At 36.7% G+C, this 23,165-nt stretch overlaps 1 protein-coding gene across 3 annotated transcripts in view; it reads left to right on the top strand.

The window, feature by feature from the left end:
• Positions 1–23,165, top strand: part of LOC139984175 (uncharacterized) — a 260,085-nt gene that overhangs the window by 102,978 nt on the left and 133,942 nt on the right. Inside the window, exons 26-30 of one of the 3 annotated variants that reach the window (XM_071997962.1) lie at positions 811–936; positions 1,243–1,371; positions 1,567–1,694; positions 1,925–2,060; positions 2,378–7,489. The exons of the other annotated variants lie outside the window; for them this stretch is intronic. Coding sequence (XP_071854063.1) covers positions 811–936; positions 1,243–1,371; positions 1,567–1,694; positions 1,925–2,060; positions 2,378–2,452 — 594 coding nt within the window. The 3' untranslated portion in view covers positions 2,453–7,489. Of the gene's footprint in view, positions 1–810; positions 937–1,242; positions 1,372–1,566; positions 1,695–1,924; positions 2,061–2,377; positions 7,490–23,165 lie in introns of those variants that run through there. 3 annotated transcript variants of the gene reach the window in all.

The following is a 23,165-nucleotide window of genomic DNA, read 5'->3' as shown; positions in this document are numbered from 1 at the left end:
GCTCTTATATATCAGGAGAAAGGATGGTATTTGAGCCTACACAGTAGCCTGCATAGTGAACAATTTTTGCTAGACTCTATATTATAATTTAGGCAAGCAACACAAGACTCACATGATTTTGAGGAATGCGTCCTTTGTGTGATGATACAAAATTCAACACTGTTTTAGTAGCTGACAAATTGTATATGCTCCATAAAATTGTGATATTATGCCTTAAATGTTACATAGTTCCCTACCAAGTTTGGTGTTACATCTGAGCAACTGACTAAACACTATGTGTGTTAAACTAAGTCGTCCGTAATGTGATGTGCCTCAAATGCTGAGGTAATTTCTGAAAGATAAACAGCGTTATGTAAATACAATCTGACAGATAAACAGCAGTATACAGATACAACCTGAAGTGCAATGATTTTTGAGTGTATACAATATATCAGCATTTAGTCAGTGCCCTTTAACTTTAACTATTGATGTTGTTGTATCAGTGTAAATTATGTTTATCGGTAAGTAGTATGTCGTCCATAATGTCATAATGGTATATGGTCTTGCAGGAATATACCATTCAACAGTGAATTAATACTTTAAACTATGCAAAAAGAATTTAAAATGTATAGCTCGATACTAAAAAAAAATTATATGGATGTGGTTTTGATCAAAAGGTCTGATTGAGGAATTTTAATTTAAAGCAACACAAGAGAACTACCAGATATGTTTGTTCAGAAAATATTTAGGTGTTGAAAATGCTTGTTTCAAATATTTCGCTGCCTGAACGCCTTAGTTTCTTATTAAAAATGATTTCTATGTTTAATATAGGATGATGGGTCTATAATTTTGACCCAAGATCCTCTGGCTTCAATCCTGGAAGATTTTTGGAGACTTGTCTATGATTACAAATGCAGTACCATTATCATGCTGAATGACATGAGCACAGCTAACAAGGTTTGTAAAAACACATGAATTACTTTTGTAAGAAATTTATGACATGTAAGCTTTTTAAAAATAGGCCACTTGGTCTGTCTGCATGAAACTTCTCACATCCACAAGCCAAGCACATTCTAAACATCCATTTTCTCATATCAATTGATGATCTGCTTTGTAATAAAAGTAAACTTAATGGATCTTAACGTTAATATAAAACTATATTTATTTTACAAGTTGTTATTATAACAAGCATAAAAAGCATAATGAAGATGGTTAGATATTTTTTATTGTCTACTCCTCCCTCTTCATTGTGTAATTCAACAGACATCTGCAAAGTATTGGCCAGATTCTGGGTTGATCACGTATGGATCTGTAACAGTGAAGTGTGTTAACACCGAAAGTCAAGATCTGTTCAGAACACAGAAATTTGAAGTCATACACCAAGATCATCCGGTAATCTCAGAAATCATGACGTAAAACATATAAGAATATGATTCATCTTCTTGGATTAAATCACGGTTTTTAGTACAATGAATGGCTCTCTATGCTTTGCTTGATAAATAGTTACCCAACTGATTCCACCTCTCATTGTACATATCTTAACTACATCAAGTAATTTCATAAATTTTCACTTGATCTTTTTCTCAGGAATCAGTTATTGTGAATCACTTGACTTTTGAAGCATTTCTTGGTGATGATGAAGATCTTCATAAGATGTTGGATTTCATTCAGTCAACTAGAAACATAACATCTGGTCCTACAGTTATGCACTGTCTGTATGTATATTTGCTGATTTGTACATATTAGCCGGATCATAAAAGCTAAGATTTTTGGATAAATAATGATTGTATAAAAAGCAGTTATATAAGGCTGCATTGCACAAGACTTTAAAACCAGCAGTTAGTAGGGCTTCTATTAACAAGTTTGTCTTCTTTATGTTTAAAATGCATACACATAGTTTAGCAGTAATTCAGGAGAAACTGAACTTTGCTAATTTTTATTTCAGAAATGGAGTTGGTGTCAGTGCTGTGTATGTCACAGCTAAAGCTCAAATACAATGTCTGGAGACAGAAGGCGCCTGTGATTTATATCTGGCTGTGCAGAAATTGAGAAGGAAAAATGTGAACTTCATGTTATCACAGGTTATATTTTAATGTGAAACTTCCTTTAAACAAGCATTCATTTATATTTAGCAAACAATAAAAAAAATGCATGAAGTTACATGATATTGAAGAATACATTTATTGCTTGGAAATCCAGAGAACTTCATAAAGTCTTACTGATTATTCTCTTTGTTATGATTGATGAATTTGAAGATCATCTTGCCATCTTTAACTTTGAAAACGATATATTTACAATATTAATATCTCAGTCTTATCCTATCAATTAGATTTAATCTTTTCAGGAACTACATCAAACAATGTTGATTCCTAATACATATTTTATTTTTTTTTTTCAGGAAAACTACATGCTGTGTCTGAAGTTACTGAGGTGTTATTTGAACAACCAAGATGACTATTCTGTGATCTACTGAGAAGAATTTTGATTTTTTTATTAATTTTAAATTTCAGATATTCTTCTACATCTTTAGATTGAAGCAAACGAAAGGATAATCATTTTGTATTGCATCTTTTATGCTTATTATGACAAGGAAGTTAAGAATAATATTAGTATAATAAATCTTTTGCAATTGAATCATTTATGGGTAATTTGGGATTAAACTTGATACAACGATTGATGGGGCCTTCAGAGACAGATCGTAACAATGAACCCAAAATAAGCATTTGACAATAAAGTACTCATGAACTGGAATACACAATTATATCAGTATATAGACTACGGTTCAACGGGTTTTTTTTACACGTGAGAAGACGATGTTAATTAATTTATATCATTCCTACAATGTTGCTATAGATTCGGTCACAGCTGAAGCTTATTCTTTAATACAAGGTAAAACAAGTAATCTCTCATTTTAAGATTTCTCTTCTGCTTTAACTAACCATAATGATTCTCACTGCCTGATGAAGGTTGACCGTCTTACCATGTTCGTTCTCTTGTGTAGGTGTAGGTGAAGCTCATTAGCTTAATTAGATAATATGAAAGATTTTGGAATGAACTTCTGTTTTGAATGTTATTGTCATTGCCATGATTGGCTTTGAGTTGTAAAGCTGTCTGCAATGTAGAGAATAAATAAAATTTAAAGTCTGCATGTGATGGCCAGCATGACATTGCTACTGTACACTACGAAAAGTACCTTGATATTGTATTATTTCCAGAAATTAATGAAACAAAGATCCTAAATGAAAGAAAACATTTTCTATAGCACGGTAAAAACTAAATTCTTTTCATTTGTGAATTTATATATTTACATGTTTGGATTTGAATGTTTACAATCACTTAGTTGTTGTCAAAAAATCAGTAATCATTGCTTCCCTTAGATATTATCACACAAAATAACAAAAATGTTTTTGCCTATTCTTAATTTGTATCATCAGCACGATCTTCTGTAGATTCACTTGTAATTCAAAGTGCTGCCCATAAATATGCTAGCATATGAATCCAACCAGCAGATGGGGATCGATAATACCACAGGTTTCTTACAGCTGTCTTGAAGCGATACACTTTACATACTCAAGCAAAAATATCCAGATGCCCAAAAGAAGCGACAAGTTCGCCCAATTAAAGTCAAACAGCTCCATCAACCATATCCCTTCTGCTTCCTCAAAATTTGGTCCATTTGCAGAAGTTCACAGAAAAACATGTTCAACAACATTTCAGTTAAAATTGGCATAAGTAAAATGAAGCCTATATATATATATATAACTTAAAGTTTCAATCGAAATGATTTTTGAGGAGAATGAGCCATTGCTGATGGTTTGCTATGAATGTTACATGTGTGCAACCTTCAAGGCTTGAGATGACTGAGTTAAATGAGGTATACACACGACGTCCTGTGCAACCATTCCAAGGAAACACTGGATTACCCTTCAATATGTTGTGACTGTTGTTGTAATATATTTAGTTGTGCGAAAAGGGATGTGAACGAATATTATTATTATTTGTTTATATCATTATTATTATCATTTTTGTTATTATTATTATTCAATTTCTTATTATGATTATTGTTGTTATTGTTGCAATTATTATAGTTATTATAAAAGTGTGCTTAGTAACTCAGTGAGTAGACAGAATAGACCTTATTCCTTACCAAATGAATTCGAAACATAATATATTCAAATATTTACAGCGATTCTGAACTGTCAGCACGCGGGAATGATATCGAAATGAATGAAGTAATCAAATGTTAGCTTCGATTCCATATGTTTTTTTTTTTGGGGGGGGGGGGTGAGTTGTCTTGTTTATTCTTCTTTTATGGTAGTCTCGGGTAAGAATGTTTGTTTTTTGCATTTTGTTTGTTTGGGTTTATTCTTAGTTTGCCTTTTTTTGTTTCGATGGCAAGAGAAACTTGTGCAGTCATGATGGCGATAGGAGGCATAACTCGTGTGCATGTGTTATATTGAGTAACATAGTTATGTTGTTTAGTGGAGGTCAAGGGTCATCTGAGGTCGTCAGAGGCCAAAGATTGTTAGTCATGCCATTGTGTAATTGTACATAAAAGTAGTGTATCAGGATATTTATTTCATCAGAGCTATTACTGGACAGCAAACTTTACTCATTGTCTGGCGCACGGAGCAAGGAGGTATACTCGCTGACGAATTCCGCTTTTTCATAAGTTGATATTCAATCTGTATTCAAGAAATAAAGAAAGTAATGAAGATATTCATTTTAGAAGAACGCCAACACTTTGCAAACTTACCGCGCCGTAAATTTGTCCGCGTGCATAAACAGTAAGCCTAGTTAAACCATGGAGCTCTGTTTATAGCTCCATGGTTAAACACACTCATATCTACCCAGCCTGAAATCAAGAAAAACGACTGACATGACCTTCCCAAGGCTCGCCAAACCAAAGAATATTGACAAAAACAATACGCATGATCACACACGACCCCCTTACAGATAAATGTAAACACCTGACCCACCCGCAAAAACAGCTGGTTAGACAAAGTTGTCAAGTACATACTCAGATAATTCAGTACGTAGCCTAAACTGCTTACTGTTAGGCCCACAAGCGTAACTTCTAAAGACATGATCGAAGTTATTATAAGAAATTATACGTGAATTAATCAATGAGAATACCTACTTCTTTGGCTGAATCAACCAGCAGTGCTAACAAAAACTTGATCACTTAGTATTCAAGGTAAATAAAAGCGAAATAACGACAAACTGGTTAACGGTGAAAACGATCAATCAGGTTAGCTGTAACTATATCATGTTTTCTAGAAATCACAACTTGGCGCTCCCTTGGGACGCCGATCGATACACAGAAACATTGTCGAATAAATATCTCAAATTTCTACACCATGATCTACCTTTTGCCAGTGGCGTAGCTAGGATTTTTTGAGTGGGGGTGCCATGGGGGTCTGTTCTTTCTTTTGGGGGGCCGGAGGTTACTATCTAAGCGGAGCGCCACCTTGATTGGCGCGGAGCGTATAACGAAAATTTGAGATTTCAGCACCCCCCAGATCGCAGGAGATGGCACCTGTGAGGCAAAATAGCAACTTTGGTGACAGAAATGCAAAAAAAGTTTTTTCTCTTTCATGCTGACTGGCCTTGCCAACTCAGCCAGACTCTTAACTTGAGGGAAGTTGGCATCATTTGCAGGAATTTCAGAATTCCCAATATTTTACATCTCTACCAGTAGTGGAAAATCATGTTTCGACAGTTTCGTGGCCATAAAAAAGTTGTTTTGTGGACTATTCAATGACATATATTCATTTGACTCGAGGCAATATATGAATACCTGCAGGGGCGGCGATCTGTTTCAAATATTGGGGGACATCTGCTTGGATGCAGGCGAGTTATTATCAAAGCGGATCGCCACCATTGGTTGGCGCGCAGCGTACAAGAAAATTTCTGGTTTTGATAGCCCTCCAGATCACAGGAACTGGCACTTCTCGGGCTTGAAAATAACCAACCAGATGTACACTTTTGCCTGAGAACCAAGTTTTTCCTAATAGTTTTTTTTTTTCATTCATAACCTTTTTTCAAGATTGTCACCAGTCACACATCATGTTCGACCTCATTGCATCTCCTGTGGATCATTGCTTTTTTAGGTAATTCTACGTAACGCCCCACAATACCCGTCAGCCCCACTTTTCAAGGTTTTAAACCCATTATTTGTTCAGAATTTGAATATTAAATTCACTTCAAAACATACCCATAATGTTGCACAAAATTTCATCTATGGACAACCAATATAGAAAAAACCCCCTCAACCACTAACAGACCGGTCAAAATTGTACGAGTAGAGGGAAGTATTTATGAAGAATGTTGGTCAAGGAAAATTCAGACACAGTTAAATTATTGGTGTAAAAATATTAAAACCTCTTATAACGGCTACTATAAAACTTCGATATCATAGAAAATACCAAGAAAATATGCTCGAGGGGGAGGGCGGTCTCCATCCCCTCACCCCCCCCCTTCCCTTGGCTACGCACCTGTGGTTAGAAATCTTGTAGGAAACAGGCCAAATGGAAACCCAGTGAACCCATATCGATGTGGATCAAAGATATGATTGTACGTACTTACACTCATACACAAGATGCAAACCAAATTTCATTACGGATGCGGTCCGTCTAGCTATTCATTTCGAAAAAAAAAAGTTAAAACTACTTTCGGTCATATATAGTAACAAATTGTGACACGGTTAGACAGGCGCTTTGCGAGGAATTTGCCAAGGGAGGGGCAAAGCTTGTACCCAGACTTTCTAAGCGTAGCGCCACCATAAGTTGGCGCGAAGCGCCTCGCCCCCCAGGCCCCCCCAGTAGCTACGCAACTGCCTTTTGCTATTTGTAGCAATTAACTTGCACTTCTGTAGTTTACGGATTATGACAGGTGAAGATAAAATTCACAATAATTTCTAGAACTTGTATCTTCGTCACAGGATGGCTCCGTTTCGATGTCTATTGAATAATAAATTTACAGAAATTGCGTCCCGCGTATTTGTGGTTCAAGGTAACCTATGCACACTACCCTCTTTAGCAAAAATTAAACAAGTCAAAGATTATATAGTGTATACCCTCTATTGACTTTTCATGCATGCACACTTTATATTCCTCATCTCCTCTCCACTAGTGTAGACACAGGCTAGGCATATGCTAACTTTATAGAAAAATTGAACAGCATCAGACAATGTTACCGGTGCTGTGGCCGAGTGGATAAAGGCGGTGGCAGTTGAAGCAATGAGGCTAAGCAATCTGTAGGTTCCGGTTTCGATGGGCCTACCCGGCCGGGTCATAGTAAGGTTTCCTTTTAGTCCAAGAGCAATATACGGTTTCTCCATCTAAAATGACCTTCTAAGTTAACATAACATAACATAACAATTAATATTTATATAGCGCTATTCCATCTAGATCATAGCGCTTGAAAGTTGAAAATGATTCAAAATTTGTGTTTAAAATGTTGAATCAGAAGCCACCCGACGAATAAGTTGTAATCCATGAGCCCTTGCGGGCTTCTTTCACATTAGTAGTTGCTTAAGTGTTGTTAATATAGCTGCTGATTATTTTTTTTTTATGATTATTGTTATTATTATTATTATTATTATTGATTCGATACTGTGATGTCGCACTGAGTGGACGTGCTTGAAGTTCGGCTGTAGATATTTTCTCTTTTGGATTGTATTTTCTTCCATTTTCTGAGAAAATCACCCACTTTTGGTGAGCCTTTACTGTTTTTATACCGTAATTATGGAAAGAAAGCAAAGAGGCAGGCCCGTCGGGAGTAAAAATAAGAAGAAAGATGAGGAAGCCGACACCCAGCTTAGGCTTACTCCTATCCAGCCTAGGCCTACGGCGAGCCTAACAGATCTTGTTACTGATGTAGAGAACGTGTTAGAGGATGACGTGGCGTTAGGTACGGGACTGCAAGGCCTAGATACAGCCATTCAGAACATTAATTCTGAACTCCAAAAAATCAGAAAGGAATTTGCCAAAGCCTTAGAGGAACAAAGTAAATTAATTTCATCTCTACGAAAAGATAACGATTGTTTGGCCAAGAAAGTGGAACATCTGGAGAGACGACAAGAAGATCATGAGCGATTATTGAATAAACAAGAACGCATTTCAAGGCGTAACAACTTCCGGTTGGTAGGCATTAAGCGAGAAAGAGAGGACGATTGTCGCAAGATTGTTTCAGATATCCTCACAGAGATGGGAATCCCCACCCCCCAGATAGAGAGAGCCCACAGAGATGGTAGACCTGTTGAGGGGCGAGAAAGACATATTTTGGTCAGGATGGCCTTTTTTCCAGATAAGGTTCGGGTGATGAAGGATGCAAGACGGGCCTTGAACGGAAAGGGATGCTACATTATAGACGATTTAACTATCCCAGATTTGCGGGAAAAAAGACGCTGGAAAAATCAGGTCAATGAACTATACCAACAAGGGACTAAACTTCGCTTCTCTGGAGGGTGTTGGAGGGGCTCAGATGGTAAGCCTTACAACTTTGAATAACTGTTTGGTTCGAGTATAGAGACAAAACTATTTTTGGAATTCACTCCCAGGAAGAATGTACCTGTATTATTCAACGCTATTATTTTGCCAGCCGTATAACAGCACACAGTTGAGAATCCTCAGCCGGCCAGTTCGCCGTTTTTCTTTTGGGAAGTACAGCTGTTCCCTAGTGGAACGATGTGGACATTGCTGTGTATGTACTTTTCCCTTGGATTGATGTTTTCTTTTCTTTTAAACCCTCCTGTGAACTTAAAATATTTCATTATTATAATGTACGCTGTTGTTGAACCTTTTATTCACTTGGCTGCCTGTGACCATTGTAGTGTGTCTTTGCTATTCATTAAATGGCTTCCACCTTAAGTTTCGTAAGCTACAATGCGAGAGGTCTAAGGCAGTCTAAGAAAAGGAGACGATTGTTTGCGTTTCTTCACCGTCAAAATTATGATGTTTGCCTCCTCCAGGAAACACATAGCTCTATCCAGGATGAGACTTATTGGAGAAACGAATGGGGAGGTAATGTTATTTTTTGTCATGGGACTAAGGATAGCTGTGGAGTGTGTCTTCTTTTAAAACCTTCTCTTGCTGTAACTTTACATAAGGAATTTATTCATGCCTACGGTAGGTTTGTTATTTTGGATGTTGAAATTAATAGGATAATATTTACTATCGTCGGGGTGTATGGGCCAAACATTGACACCCCTTCTTTTTATACTCAAATTTGCGACAAGATTGGTAATTTTTATGGTGAAACATTAATTATGATGGGCGATTTCAATTTCGTGTTTTCGTTAGAGTTAGATAAGACTGGGGGTCTAGCAAAAACCAATTTTAAAGCCCGGGACGAGTGTCTATCTTTAATGTCAGTTTATAATTTAATCGATATATGGCGTGATAAAAATCCTTTTGGTAAACATTATACATGGAGTTCTAATGTAACTCCGGGCATCCACTGCAGGTTAGATTTTTTTCTGATTTCCAATCACCTGAGAAATTCCGTCCAGTCTATCCACTTTTCCCCGGGTATTCAATCCGACCATTCTTTTTGTATTTTAGTCATAACCCCTGTTATGATGGTTAGGGGTCCTGGATTTTGGAAAATTAACAATTCGCTTTTAGACGATTCAGCTTTTGTAACCCATATCGAGGATATTCTTAGATCTGTTAATTATGATGCTACTGGTGTAACTTGGGATTTTCTTAAATACAAACTTCGACGATACTCGATGGTTTATTCCAAGGAAAAGGCCAAGAATAGGCGTCGTCGAGAAAATGATTTACTCAAGATTATTTCAAGTTTGGAGCATAAACTGTTTGTAAACCCGTCAGCTTTTGTCAGTTCCCAATTAAAGGAAGCACAAACTGAGCTCCTTAGCTATTACGATTTTAAATTGCGTGGCACTATAATCAGATCGAGAGCAAGATGGGTTGAGGATGGGGAGAAAAATAGCAAGTATTTCTTAAGCCTTGAAAAGAGAAATAAGATTCATAATACGATTTCCACTCTGAAGAATGATATAGGCAGAGAAATTGGTGACCAAAAAGGTATTTCGGATGAAATTTTGGATTTTTATTCAAACTTATATAGCTCACAATCAGGATCGGCTGATGCCTTTTTTAGTAACCTTCCTGACTCTAGTGTATTTGATTTTGATCTCAGCGTATGTGAAGGGGAGCTTACATTAGAAGAATGTTCGATGGCATTAAGTTCTATGCCAAATGATAAAAGTCCTGGCTCTGATGGATTATCCACTAATTTTTATAAAACGTTCTGGCACTTAATAGGCCCTCAAGTGGTTTCAAGTTTGAATTATGCTTTTCGTACAGGCTTACTTTCGTCTGAACAATCCCGTGGGGTTATTTCATTAATTCTCAAGCCGGGTAAAGACTCCAACAAACTTGAAAACTACCGTCCAATTACTTTACTCAATACTGACTATAAGATCGGTGCTAAAGTTTTGGCAACTCGACTTAAATCTTGTATTTCTTCTCTTGTAGGGTCTACACAAACTGGTTTCATTAAGGGTCGTTTCATTGGCGAGAATATAAGATGTATTTTGGATTTAATTGATTATACAACTATTACACAGGCTCTCTAGTGGATAAGCAGTTTGCTAACAGTTTTATTTCATTTTGATTATACAACTGACAGTAAAATTTCGGGGTTTTTGCTTTTTGTTGATTTTGAGAAGGCATTCGACAAGATTGAATGGAGTTTTATTCAGAAAACCCTTGCTTACTTTAATTTTGGTGAAGATTTTAGGAAATGGGTTTCTGTACTTTACAATAATAGTATGGCTTGCGTAATCAATAACGGCTACTCAACAGGTTACTTCCGTATTGGGAGAGGAGTTAGGCAGGGTTGCCCCTTGAGTCCTTATTTGTTTATTTTATGTGCAGAACTCTTATCACTTAGTGTTTTGTATAATAAGGAAATAGGGGGCCTTTGTGTAGGAAACTATAATTACAAACTTTTACAGTATGCTGATGATACTGTTTTCGTTTTAGATAGCTCTAGAGGTTCATTGCAGAAAACTTTGCAAATTTTAAGTGACTTGAAGGAAGCCTCTGGGTTGGTTATCAATTATAATAAGTCTGTTCTTTTTCCTCTTGGCTCTTTTGCTCGTGATTGGCCTTTTACTTCATTCAGTGGTATTGCCGTTAGCAGTGGACCAGTTAGCTATTTGGGCATTTTCTTTACAAACAATAGAAATGATTTGTTTGAGCTTAACTATACTCCAAAGTTATCCCGACTAAAATCATGCCTACGCTCGTGGTCTGTCAGGGATATGACCCCAATTGGCCGGAATACCATAGTTAAGTCTCTTGCCCTTTCGCAACTTGTGTTTCTATTCCTTGTCTTACCTAACCCTCCCTCCAGTTTTGTTAAGGATGTGGAAAGAATAATCTTCGATTTCATTTGGTGTGGGCGCCCTGACAAGGTTAAGAGGAGTACTATGATTAATAATATTGATGAAGGAGGACTAAGGGTTACACACATTGATAGTTTTATGAAATCCTTAAAGTGTACTTGGGTTCGCCGTTATTTTTCTGTTAATGAGAGCCCTTGGAAAATATTTTTCACTACGGTTTTGAAGCCATATGGAAATAAATTCTTCTTCCAGTGTAATTGTTCAAAAACGGATATTAGTTTTATTAAGAATATTTTTCTCCGCCAAGTTTTGGATGCTTGGTGTGAAGTATCTTATGCCCCACCTAATAATAATTTTGGAAATGAGTATATCTGGAATAATTCCAGTGTAAAAATTAACAGTAAGACCATTTTTTATGATATTCTGTTCAAAAAGGGGATTATGAAAATTGCCGACTTTTTTGATGTTAATAATAGACCTCTTGATTTCCTTACTTTTGTTAGGACCTACAATATTGGTAATTTTTCGTTTATTCACTACTGGGGTTTAATTAAAGCGATTCCTCGTCATTGGAAAATCGGCTTACAGGATACCGATAATAACCCTACTGTCAGTGAACTCTTACTTGAGAAAATTATGGGTAATTATTCCGTTTCCCACATACTTTATCCGGTTTTTCTAAAAGGGGTAACCTCTTTGCCCACCTCACTTAATAAGTGGAACACTGTTTATTCTTTTGAATCTGAGCAGTGGGCGATGTTGTTTAGGATGCCATACAAGAGTATTACTGAAGCACGTTTGCAATATTTTCAGTTCAAATTTTTGCATAGAATTATCCCTACTAAGAAATTGCTTTTTAAAATGAATATGGTAGACTCGCCAAATTGTTCTTTTTGTAAACTACATGAGGAGACTATTGAACACCTCTTTTGGGATTGTAGCCTGGTCTCCTATTTTATTTTAGATATTGAGAGACGACTATTGAACAAGCAGTTTTTCTTTTCGAAAGAAGATATTTTCTTTGGTTTTCTATATCAGGAATACAGTCCATATAATTTTCTAATTTTACATATGAAGATTTATATTTCTGATTGCTCAAGAAGGAATGTACAACTAGACACGGAAGCATTCTTTTATAAGTTTAAGTTTGCTGTAAAAGTTCAACAGTACTGTAAGAAACGCTATTTATATGATGACTTAAAAAACAGCTTCATTCTCGATTAATTATTGCATAACAACAAAATTACATTTGACATTGTATGTTTTTGTATATATACTATCGAAGAAATAAACAGGAGAAAAAAAAAAAAAAATTATTATTATTATTATTATTATTATTATTATTATTATTATTATTATTATTATTATTATTATTTTTATTATTATTATTATTATTATTATTATTATTATTATTATTACTATTATTATTATTATGTAAAATATCACTAACCAGTTGGTTGGTCAATAATAAATGATGCCATTTATTGAATTAATTAATTCTTCATTAAGTGTGTCAACTGAGTTGCTACCAACGTAACAAGAAGAGATAATTCACACGCTTGGTAGTTGGAAGACATACACTGAATCAGAAGGGTCACGGGTCTTAAATTGTCGAAGCATGAATGAGGTTATTGACGTCACTGAAACATGCACGTTGCTTATGCTGAACAGAATAATATTTGTTGCAGATTGACCTGTGACACTTAGTTAATTCTAGTTCCCGGGTTATCTTCCAAACGGCCTCATCTTACTTTTAATGCTTGGAAAGCATGTTAAGCTTTCTTATAATAATTACGCTACATGCCGTTGTGTTTGTGTTTACATTATCCAAGATTCGTGAGCCCTTCTATTGAAATCGGAATTCGTTTCATGGAATGGGTACACTATAATCAACTTGAGTTCACGAGTCTTGAATGAAAACAGACATCAGCAGCAATAGTTCGAGTCGATACAATACGTGAGTGGATTTCGCGACAAGATTAGGACTCTAGTTAGTCTGAAGTATCCTGTCTAAAATTTGGAAAATGGTATGCGGATAATCAATTTACATAATCTGTTGAATCATATGTATCTCCATCTAAATCATATATAGAGGGAAATATTGAATAAACACCGTACATTTTGGAATGGAATATCTTCGTTGCAACGAATGGATTTTGGTTACTTCGAAGTGGTAAACCAAAATTTTCAATGGTTTCCATGGGGATGACGTCACTTTTCCGACCAATCGTTAACGACTTTTTTCACATAACAGCAAGCCTGTTTGGGAAAAGGAGATCGCTACCCGGTCAGTACCATTACATGCAGGGATGAGAAATTGTCACTACAACATTTAATTTCTGGCAGCAGGCCTGTTATTTTCTCGTCATGATTTTTACTACATATACAAGTATAGTAGAAATGTACTAAATTCGTATTTAATTCTAACGAGAGTCGACGCACGGAATACGACATGGAGTGTTATGTGGCTCTTGGCTGTTATAACTCGTATAACATCTGCTTGAAGCCACTTCTCCGTTATAGCGACTGCGACCTTTGATGCAATTAGCAAATTGTAGCACCCAGTTGTTTATTGCACTAACTGCGTTGAGTAATATACACTGTGATGTGGTACATTACGTTTACCTAAACTACTTCCGTAATGGGCATATTCTTGTCATAGATAAACAGTTACAAACGAAGTGGTAGCAGTGAACAGTCAAACACAATTTGAAAGAACTGAATTACTGAAGGATAATTAGTAAAGAGATTATACTGGAACATTGAAGTTGTGTGCAGTAGCCTAGACCTAGGGCCTAGGCTAACTTATGACGTGTAGCTGGCTACCATGTTCTGAAATTCCAGTAGCTATTCAAGGCTAAGCCTTACATGTACCTGTAACTAGTGTAAGTGTAAACAAAGATAAGGCCATTTTACATTACAAGGCCAGCAGTCTACCAAAATGTTGTGCTGGACACTTGTTGGTCTCCGAACTCTTATCTGTTTCATTTTAGTATTGCTACAGTATTCTAGAGCTCAAACTGGTACATGTGGACGAAAAGGTAAGTGCTACTTCAGATTCAGAAATAGAGAGTAGGCCTATGTGAAAAACAGCATAGCTTAGGCCTAAGGGAAAGTTAGCGGGTACTAACTCAGGGCAGGTAGACTAATGGTAACTTAGCCCTCAACTGAATTACTTCATTAGCCTATTGTAATCATATAGCATATACCTGTGTCAGTAGGAATAGGTTCATTTCCCCTTCCATCCCTGCAGCCATAGGGCCTATAGCCATTTAAGCTATAGGCAGTATGGCAGAGAAAATGTTTTTGTTGGGAACAGCTTCTTTGGCATGTGAAATCTTCCAGCTAAATAATATGCTTTAATATGTTCAGCGGAGCACTCTCAACAGTGTGATGTTGATACTGTTACACCAGGTAGAAAATTAAAATAATCGAAACCTATGACAGAACATGGATGTATCCATGGTGAATGTCAAGTTGCAAGCTGCAAAGTGCGCCGTTATTGACATACATATATGACAGTAATTTGTAATGTTTGGTACAGGGTCAATTAATGTAGCCTATTAACACTTCTCAATTTTATAGAATGCCACCTTGCAATGCAAACCCAAAAGAGGAAACGCTTTAGGTGAAAACCATGTAGGCTATAATTAATGTTTTTGAGTTTGTGGTTTTACTAGATTTGAAAGTTCAATTGGGTCTGAATAAAAACAAATGACCTGATTTTTAATCATGTGCTTGTTAAAGCTACATATGAACTGGTCCCCGATCGAGACCTAGAAATATATTAGAGACCAGAAGGGTTCGCGACAGACCAAAGCAGTTCAAGACCAGCAAAAAAAGAGGTTTCTCATTGTTTAAATGCACACATATGATAGCCTAAGTACAAACTTCACTATCTCTACACGGGACTGAGTAACATATCCAGTAGTTGCATTTAAACAACAAACTGTGTATTCATTGAGTACTATAGGTGCAAGAATGTTTGCAGACAATGGTAAAGGATTATTAGCCAATCAAATCACAGGAAAAGCATCCTTGACTATTCTCAGCACAAAAATCTTTGTTATGGGAGTGTTGTTATTACTGTACTTTGCATTGATTGTTATGATTGATTTGGTTTTAAACAAATTCAATCATGTGTACAAAGGATTGGAAGAAATTTTGTTTTTTATAGAAGTTGTGGTTTTAAAAAGAGAGAAAGACATAAAGAAGTGTTTGATATGCTATACATGGGCCTAGTTGTGAATGTGTGTAATTGGGGTTTCCAAAAACAACCATAGTATGTGTCAGCAGGATGTAAGGAAAAACCCTAAAAGATTGTGTCCCAGACACAGAATCCTGCATAGCAAGAAAGCTTTAAAAGTGACTTGAGGATAGAAAAAATATGAAACGTTCTTATTTCTTGAGGATTCCATTACATGACCCTGTTAACAGGGGCACACTCAGTTGCGTTTCCAGGTAATTTGCTGTAGTGTAGAGTTTACATTTGCACATGCTTCCTTGATGCAGTCCCTTTAGTTAATGAATATTAATGAGTTACTTTGCATATTGTTTTGTTAGTTATAGAGATCTCTGAACATCGTATGAGTCTTTGTGACAGCCATTGTTACCAATAATAATCTAAAAGACTGAGGACAGTATACAATATGTAACCCGGTGTAAATTGTACGTATTTCCATATCTTTAACTCTAACGTCTTAATTTACACTACCATACTTTTAGAAGAAACCAAAATGCGATAATAACTGCAATATACACAGTTTACATGCATGCAAATTACACTTTTTCACTAGATGGCGTTTAATCATTACACGTTTTATATTTTATATAACAAGTGTAATTTCCTGTCTTGAAGTGTACTTGTACAGGATTACTGTACTGATGGTTGGGAAGTCCTACTAAGAGACTATTACACTACTATGGTGAATCATTCAAATATGTGACGTTGTCTTCCAGTCCATTCAAATTTGAGTATTCTGTGGCTGCATCTACTGTTATTCTGTGCATTGTAAGTGACCTTCAGTAAATAATGTTAAAGTATTTGACCGATTGAGAAATTATGAAAGTAGCTTGTTTAGAAACTAGAGTGTAGACTCGTCAGGGTAAATGTCAACTGGTAGTCCGAGATGACCAAAGTTTCTGTTCGGACAACCAAAATCAGCTATAGGTCTTTTCCGCGGGACATCTAGTTACAGTTAACAATAAAGTCAGATCGCATTGAAAATATGCCCATGTGGTTAAAATTACGAATTCTATTACCCCAAAAATGGTGTTCTGTTCACCAACCTACTGTACACATCTCTCCCTCTAAGTGTACATTCAACAGTAACATATACCGGTCAATGTTAGTTTTTTTTCCGACCAAATTTGCTGTTCAGACATTCAAAAGGCCTAGTTGTCCAAGGGAACTTACAGAAAAAAGTCCTTAAAAATTAGCCCTGCTGATCTTACTTTGGAGGAATTTGTCACAGCCAGTCTTGTGTCCAAGTACAAATAGATCCCATAAAAAATTCCATTATTGTACGTAGGTGGCAAAAAAGCTACAAAGTTTTCAAAATTTCTTTCCATTTTTAATGTGCAAAATATCAGCTCGCAAAATCAATCATGCAATCACTTGTTGCTAAACAAATGAAATTTGTCAGTGCAAGATGTGTTGATCACCTACTGATTCCAGTGATATTTTAGTGGGACAAGACTTGCATTAATTAACAGTGCAATGTTACTAGCTTTGAAACGTGTGCAAAACTCTTATGTTAGTATGCTTTTACACTTGATCCCGAAATATTGTTTCCAACAACTATAAAGAATTACGCCGATAAATTTAATAAAACAGATAGACTATGGTGCCAGACAGGCAGTTTTGTAGTAGCTGAATGAATGAAGCTATATAGTTAATGAAAATGAGCTACATATATTCAAATTTATTTAAATCATAATTACAACTCATAGACAATGAGAAATAGCTTAAACTGTACTATTGAAAGAATAGTCCAGACAAAAATGAAAACTACAGACAAAACAATTGAAAAGACTAAGAATCGAACCCAATTGTCAAAATCCCATCACTACCTGTACAAATTTTTATTTTTTAAGTTTATACGAATTCTAAAGTTGATTTGGAAAAATACAATTTTTTTAATTATTTAGAAGTATACATCTATAGGCAGTATGAGAACAGAGCACACATAGCAGCTAATAGTATTTTTACTTTCTCATACCCAGGGGGGGTGACAGGCAATGGGGTGGTCACCCCCCTAAAAAAAAACAATGAGAGAAAAGAGAAAAAGGGGGACCTTCAGCGGGAGAATTTGCAGAACAACATGGAAGGGACGTGGTAGAGATATCACACAAACTGTGGAAATTTCCCTCACCCTCCCTTACCCTTTTCCCCCTTCCCCTCCAGATGAAGAGGTCTGGTTATGCCACTGTTTAAATCATGTATTATACTTGCATTTGGAGACCTTAAATTACTTCCAGCATGACAAATTTACAAGCTAAGCAATATACATGGATGAAAACTCAGTGTGAACTTTCTGTGTTAAGAAGTACCTGAATATAGAGATATCTGCGATTTATATTTCATCATGATAATATTGTTATTTTTTTCAGATAAGGTTCAGTTGACTGTGATGTCATTCAAGTCAAAAGATGCTGGATCTGTTTTTACTCAGCCTCCTCACTTTGAGTGTTATCTTGGCGCAGGAGATGATGATGCAGATGTGACTTCAATTAGAGCTTATAACACAAGAGGTGGTAACAATGGTCATCCTGTCTCCACATTGAGTGGTACCATGATCCCAGACCTTCCTGCAGACACAGCTGGATATTCTGTTTCCATTACCAGTATTGTCAACAATGCATTTGGTGCTTTCAATTGTACAGCAATGAAGGACGATAGAGAGGATACTACCATCATGACTATGTTCCTGCATGATAATGGTGAGTTTACTGAATTTAAGCTCAAATATACAAAATCTGTTCAAAAATTTACTGTGTTTTGTAACAATGAAATTGTTTCTATCCTCTGTATGTAAGTGTATGTGTACCCTACAATAATTATGCAACCTATTAAAACAAGTCTAAAGTAAACAACACAGATAGATCACACTCATGTATAGCATCATAGCTAATTCATGGAGTGCAGAAGCAATGCATTGATGGAATAGGTTAAAAAATATTGGGCAAATTAGTTTCCATAAATAGTATAGCAGTGAACTAAAACAAGTTCTAAACTATAGAGAAATATGGACACTTATGTATCGGCAATAGCCAATTCGTTTGATACGTGATCTTGCAGAGGCACTGTGTGTTTGCGAAAGCTGCCAATAATTTTATCTGGAAGCCATTCTCATTAGCACCAGCTGTGCATTATCTGCCAATACAATATCTCCCATTCAAGCTACGAGCGCTCTCAATGGTTCGACCGCCTTGGTACACATCTTTGTCTACGTGTAAATACCGTAAACAGATATACTACTAAACATATAACTGTTTATAACACCCACATATCAGAATAAACTAAAGAAACACTCAATTGTGTTCAAAGTTGATAACATACTCAGTTACCAGTGTCGATGACGAAGCCTGAAAAAACAACAATTATGTCTTTTTGTGTGAGTGTTGTTGCTCAGCATGTCTACTAAGCCCAATTTAATGTATTGTATAGCAAAAATAAATCAAACATCAACATCTCACACTACGAATTATTCATCGAAAATCACTCTCCCTATAGCATGATGACACATGCAAGAGTTTTATTGTGTTTTTGGGATATCATGTGCTAAGCAAATCCACCAATGAGTTGCCCTACGTCAGTTCTTCATAAGCATACATGCATGGGAAATACCTATGGTAGGCCAATGCTGTAAACTACATGAGTCCTTTGTATACATGGATCTCCATCGTTTAATGTGGATATACTGTATGACAAAACTTGCTCAAACAAAATTTGTTAGATCAATTTAGTTTATTTGTTAATTCAACTGCTTATAAATCATGCAGCAATACTAAATTCCCGTTTTGTAGGAGCATTCCTGCATGGCTTTCAATTGGGCTTCCCAAGTTCATATGCATGGTCAATGATGTTTGTAGTAACTTTCTAGTAACTTGCTAGTTGTGCGAAATGCGCAGAATTTGTAATAAACACTCTGCACATATTAATAGAATCTCAGAAAGTTGCCATGGAAACTTTGAAAGTCAAATATAGAACCGCTTCACTTACAGTCACTCTTTCATCACTTTCATTACTTTCATTACTCTACATAAAATTTCATTAAATGGGTACATTGCTCATAAATAAATATATTTCCCCTGCCGGTCAATGATAACCTGTCCCAGAGAGAATCCCTCCAGTCGGCAGCAGTTATATACTGTGCCCAATGATCATGAGTCCGACACCTTAGCAAATTGGCTTTCACGCCCTCTATCACAGGTGTATAAGACTGGACTGTTTCTGATGGGGGTAGGTTAGGGTGGGGGAAGGTACTTACAGTGATTTGTTAGCTCAAATGTATGCCAATCAGATAAAGGAATTATTAAGAAACACTGTAATGTAAGTAACACTGGACTGGAAAGTGATGGGGTTATGAGCCAATAGCCTCTGGAAGTTGGAGCCTTTTCACATATATATAGGTCTAGCATTAATTTGCCTATAAATGTTCAAGCACAAAAATTGCCCCTTGAAAAGAAAAAGATAAACTTAGGTCGGTCTTAAAGTTTGGGAGTTCAGAATTTAGTATAACCTCAAGTGTGTGTTTATGGGCCCAGGGGGGTGAGGGAATAAATTATCCCTACTGATTAAGGAAGGGCCTGAACCTTTGCAGAGTGGGATGCTGCCTAGCCTGGGGTCATCGAAGCAGACAATCTTGTACAATAGGGGGTCTCTCAGGTGGTGAAACTTTGGTTTTGTTTTACAAGAATCAACTGGGGATATGGATTGAGGGGGCTAAGATTAAAATGGGTGGAATATGACCCACATGCACCCCTGGGTGCTGTCCCACTTTCAGATATGCCATCATAGTGAATTTAAAGCCAAAATAATCTTAGAAAGAGGAATCACTGAAAGTCTTTCTTGTCTTTAGCAAATTATTGGGGTAACCCCCTTATCCCACAAACAGTACCACAAACTATCACTTCAGGATTTGTTTCTACAGTGTACGAAAGTCAGCAATCTTTTCGACAATATTTGCACACATGGCTTCGTTTCAGTCGGAATTTGACAGTGTGTCATTTATTCTGTTTATCAAGTGACATAAATGTCCAGAATTTAAGAACAACTAAAATGGCCTAGTTACAGTCTCTTAGGTGTTTCATAAAAAATTAGTTATGATCAGAACGTGAATACTCAAAATGTTTTCTGCTCGCAGGTGTTATATACAGTAGAAAAAAATTGTTATCTTCCTTTAAGGCTTAGTCGCCAAGGCAGTTTTGAATCATCATATTTTTATGTTTATTAACATCATGTAACAGAGCTGAAGCATCTCATTTGGTCTCATTTGGCATTCACAAGATATCACAAGTCCTTTGTAGTCATTGTAGTGCAGGAATGTTGGTTGCAACATTAGTAACATTAAGCTGGTCGGGCCTTCCTGAGAATTCTTAGTTAATCTTAGTTAAAGGTTCGAGATCTTGTGAAATCTTGTGTAAAACAAGTTGGCTACTGCCTCTTAGATAATAGACTAAGTCTCTAGATACCTTTAAGCAAAGAATATTGGGATCAATCACAACTGTATCTTTAGTGTTTTATCCATAATATGAAGAATATTTCACCAACCTAGGGTGCCATATATGGTGGTTCAATACTGATCCACAAAGGTGGCTGCTACTGTACTTACTGAGCTGCAATATTACTATTTGTTTTAAAGGAGTTAACACTAGGGTTTGCATGAAAACAGGCGCGGCGGAACGGAAAAATTATTGGGGGGGGCTAATGTGTGGAGACTGTCTAAGCGGAGCGCCACCATCGGTTGGCGCGGAGCGTACAAGAAAATTTTGGGTTTTTTCAAACCCCCAGATGGCCGGAAACAGCACTTCCCGAGTGTTTTATGCTGCGAATACCTAGCCCTAAAATATGGGTCTCAAGCCTGCAATTTCTCAGATTGCACGTAAAAGTATGTAAAAACATTGTAATTTGTATATTCGATGGTGTTTTAAGAGAGTAGCTATTACTCGTAGTGTACTCGCAAAGACCTTTTTGAGTGTAGTAAGGGCAGTGGCGGAGCTAGGGGTATTGGTCAGGGGAGGCAAGAATGGTCTGTAGGGGCGCTTTCGACACTATCTAAGCGGAGCGCCACCACAGGTTGGCGCGGAGCGTACAGAAAATTTTTGAGTAAAGTTACTCCCTAGATTGCAGGAAATGACCCTTTCCGGGCCTTGCTAATTTGCAGATAAACGGAGAATAAATAGGTGTTGTCGCCATTTTGTCTGAAAGTTATACACCAACAGAATATGACAAATGTCAATAGGTATATGAGAGCGCAATAAAATAGTCAATAATCGCGAATAAGTTAAAAGTAGTGAAAAGCTGAAAAGGGCGCCAGCAGTCCATTTGAGTCCGTCAGGAGGGGGGGGGTGGATCCGCCCCCTGACTGTATGTATGGACGCTCCGCCACTAAGTAAGGGGATGTTGGAGAACTGGCTGAAATGAGGCAAGTCATTGGCCTAAGACGAAGTTGTGTTAGGCTTATCGGTACTCACACTCACTGCTTCCACTTTTCACGGGGCGTGAAGACGCGGTTGGGGTGACAGTGTGGTCTATAGCCAGGGGACGGGCCGAGGGACCAGGGTCCCCCAGCAATTACTAAAATTATTACACCTATATAGTATACGTGTGCATCGGACAGATCGACAAGTATGCATTGAAAAATGGGCAGATGCACGTTTCGGGGCCTTGGTAAATATTGGGGGGGCTTATCATGCATTTGCCCCCTCAACTTTTTCAAGCCCACCCCCCGGTTCTGCCGCCACTGCATGAAAACGTAAACTCAGAATAATATTCTAATTTCTAACATTTAAAATTATTTTTCAAGTGCACTATGTAAGTGTCCTAAGTTTCTTTTAATACAGATAGTGCTACAAAAGTGACATTTAAGTGAGCCACATTGATAACTTACTGTACTGCTACAGTCAGGCTATGCAAGGTACAAGTCGGCCTGTTTGTCATATTTTCCCAGCACTAATACAGTAGATGCTGTTCCTTGAACTTCAAAAACTCCAAATTATAAAGTAATTCCCGTGGCTGCTCACACAACTGATATTCTGTCTTATTGGGAAGCCACCGTCAAAGTCATCTTAGCATTTTAAACAGTGTCCGCAGTAGTACATATATGTTATGTACAGAGTCAATGCAACCATTGACAGAGGTGAACCCTTTGTGAGTATTTCTGTCTGTTCTCTTTAATGTTTCTCCTTATTTCTGGTTCCAACAATATAATTCTAAATCCAAAAGTATCAATATCTTCTTTTTCCAAACAATCCGTGGACATGGAGGGCTTCTAAAGATAAGTTTATGTCCAATTGAAGTGAGCCTGTAAGTCACTGCAGACAGTAGTAATAACAGTTGTTAATATGCAGGGAATAATTCAGTGTTCAAAGTTTGTGTTCTAGTTTTGAATCCTCTGAATCTTGTGTACAGTATAATATTCAAGTGTTCTTGCGTACAAAGACTGCTGTTCACATTTTGTGTATCACTTGAATTTCCCCTCAAATTTTGTTAAATAGCATTTTGATGCGATACCATTTAAATTATTCCCTGATATGATGAAAGAAGATATTCATCGTAGAAACCATTTTGGTTGCCATA

The sequence above is a fragment of the Apostichopus japonicus genome, chromosome 2 (genome assembly GCF_037975245.1).
Source record: "Apostichopus japonicus isolate 1M-3 chromosome 2, ASM3797524v1, whole genome shotgun sequence".
Lineage (NCBI taxonomy): Eukaryota > Metazoa > Echinodermata > Holothuroidea > Aspidochirotida > Stichopodidae > Apostichopus > Apostichopus japonicus.
The sequence above is the reverse complement of the archived record's forward strand: the minus strand, read 5'-3'. Positions and strand labels throughout refer to the sequence as shown.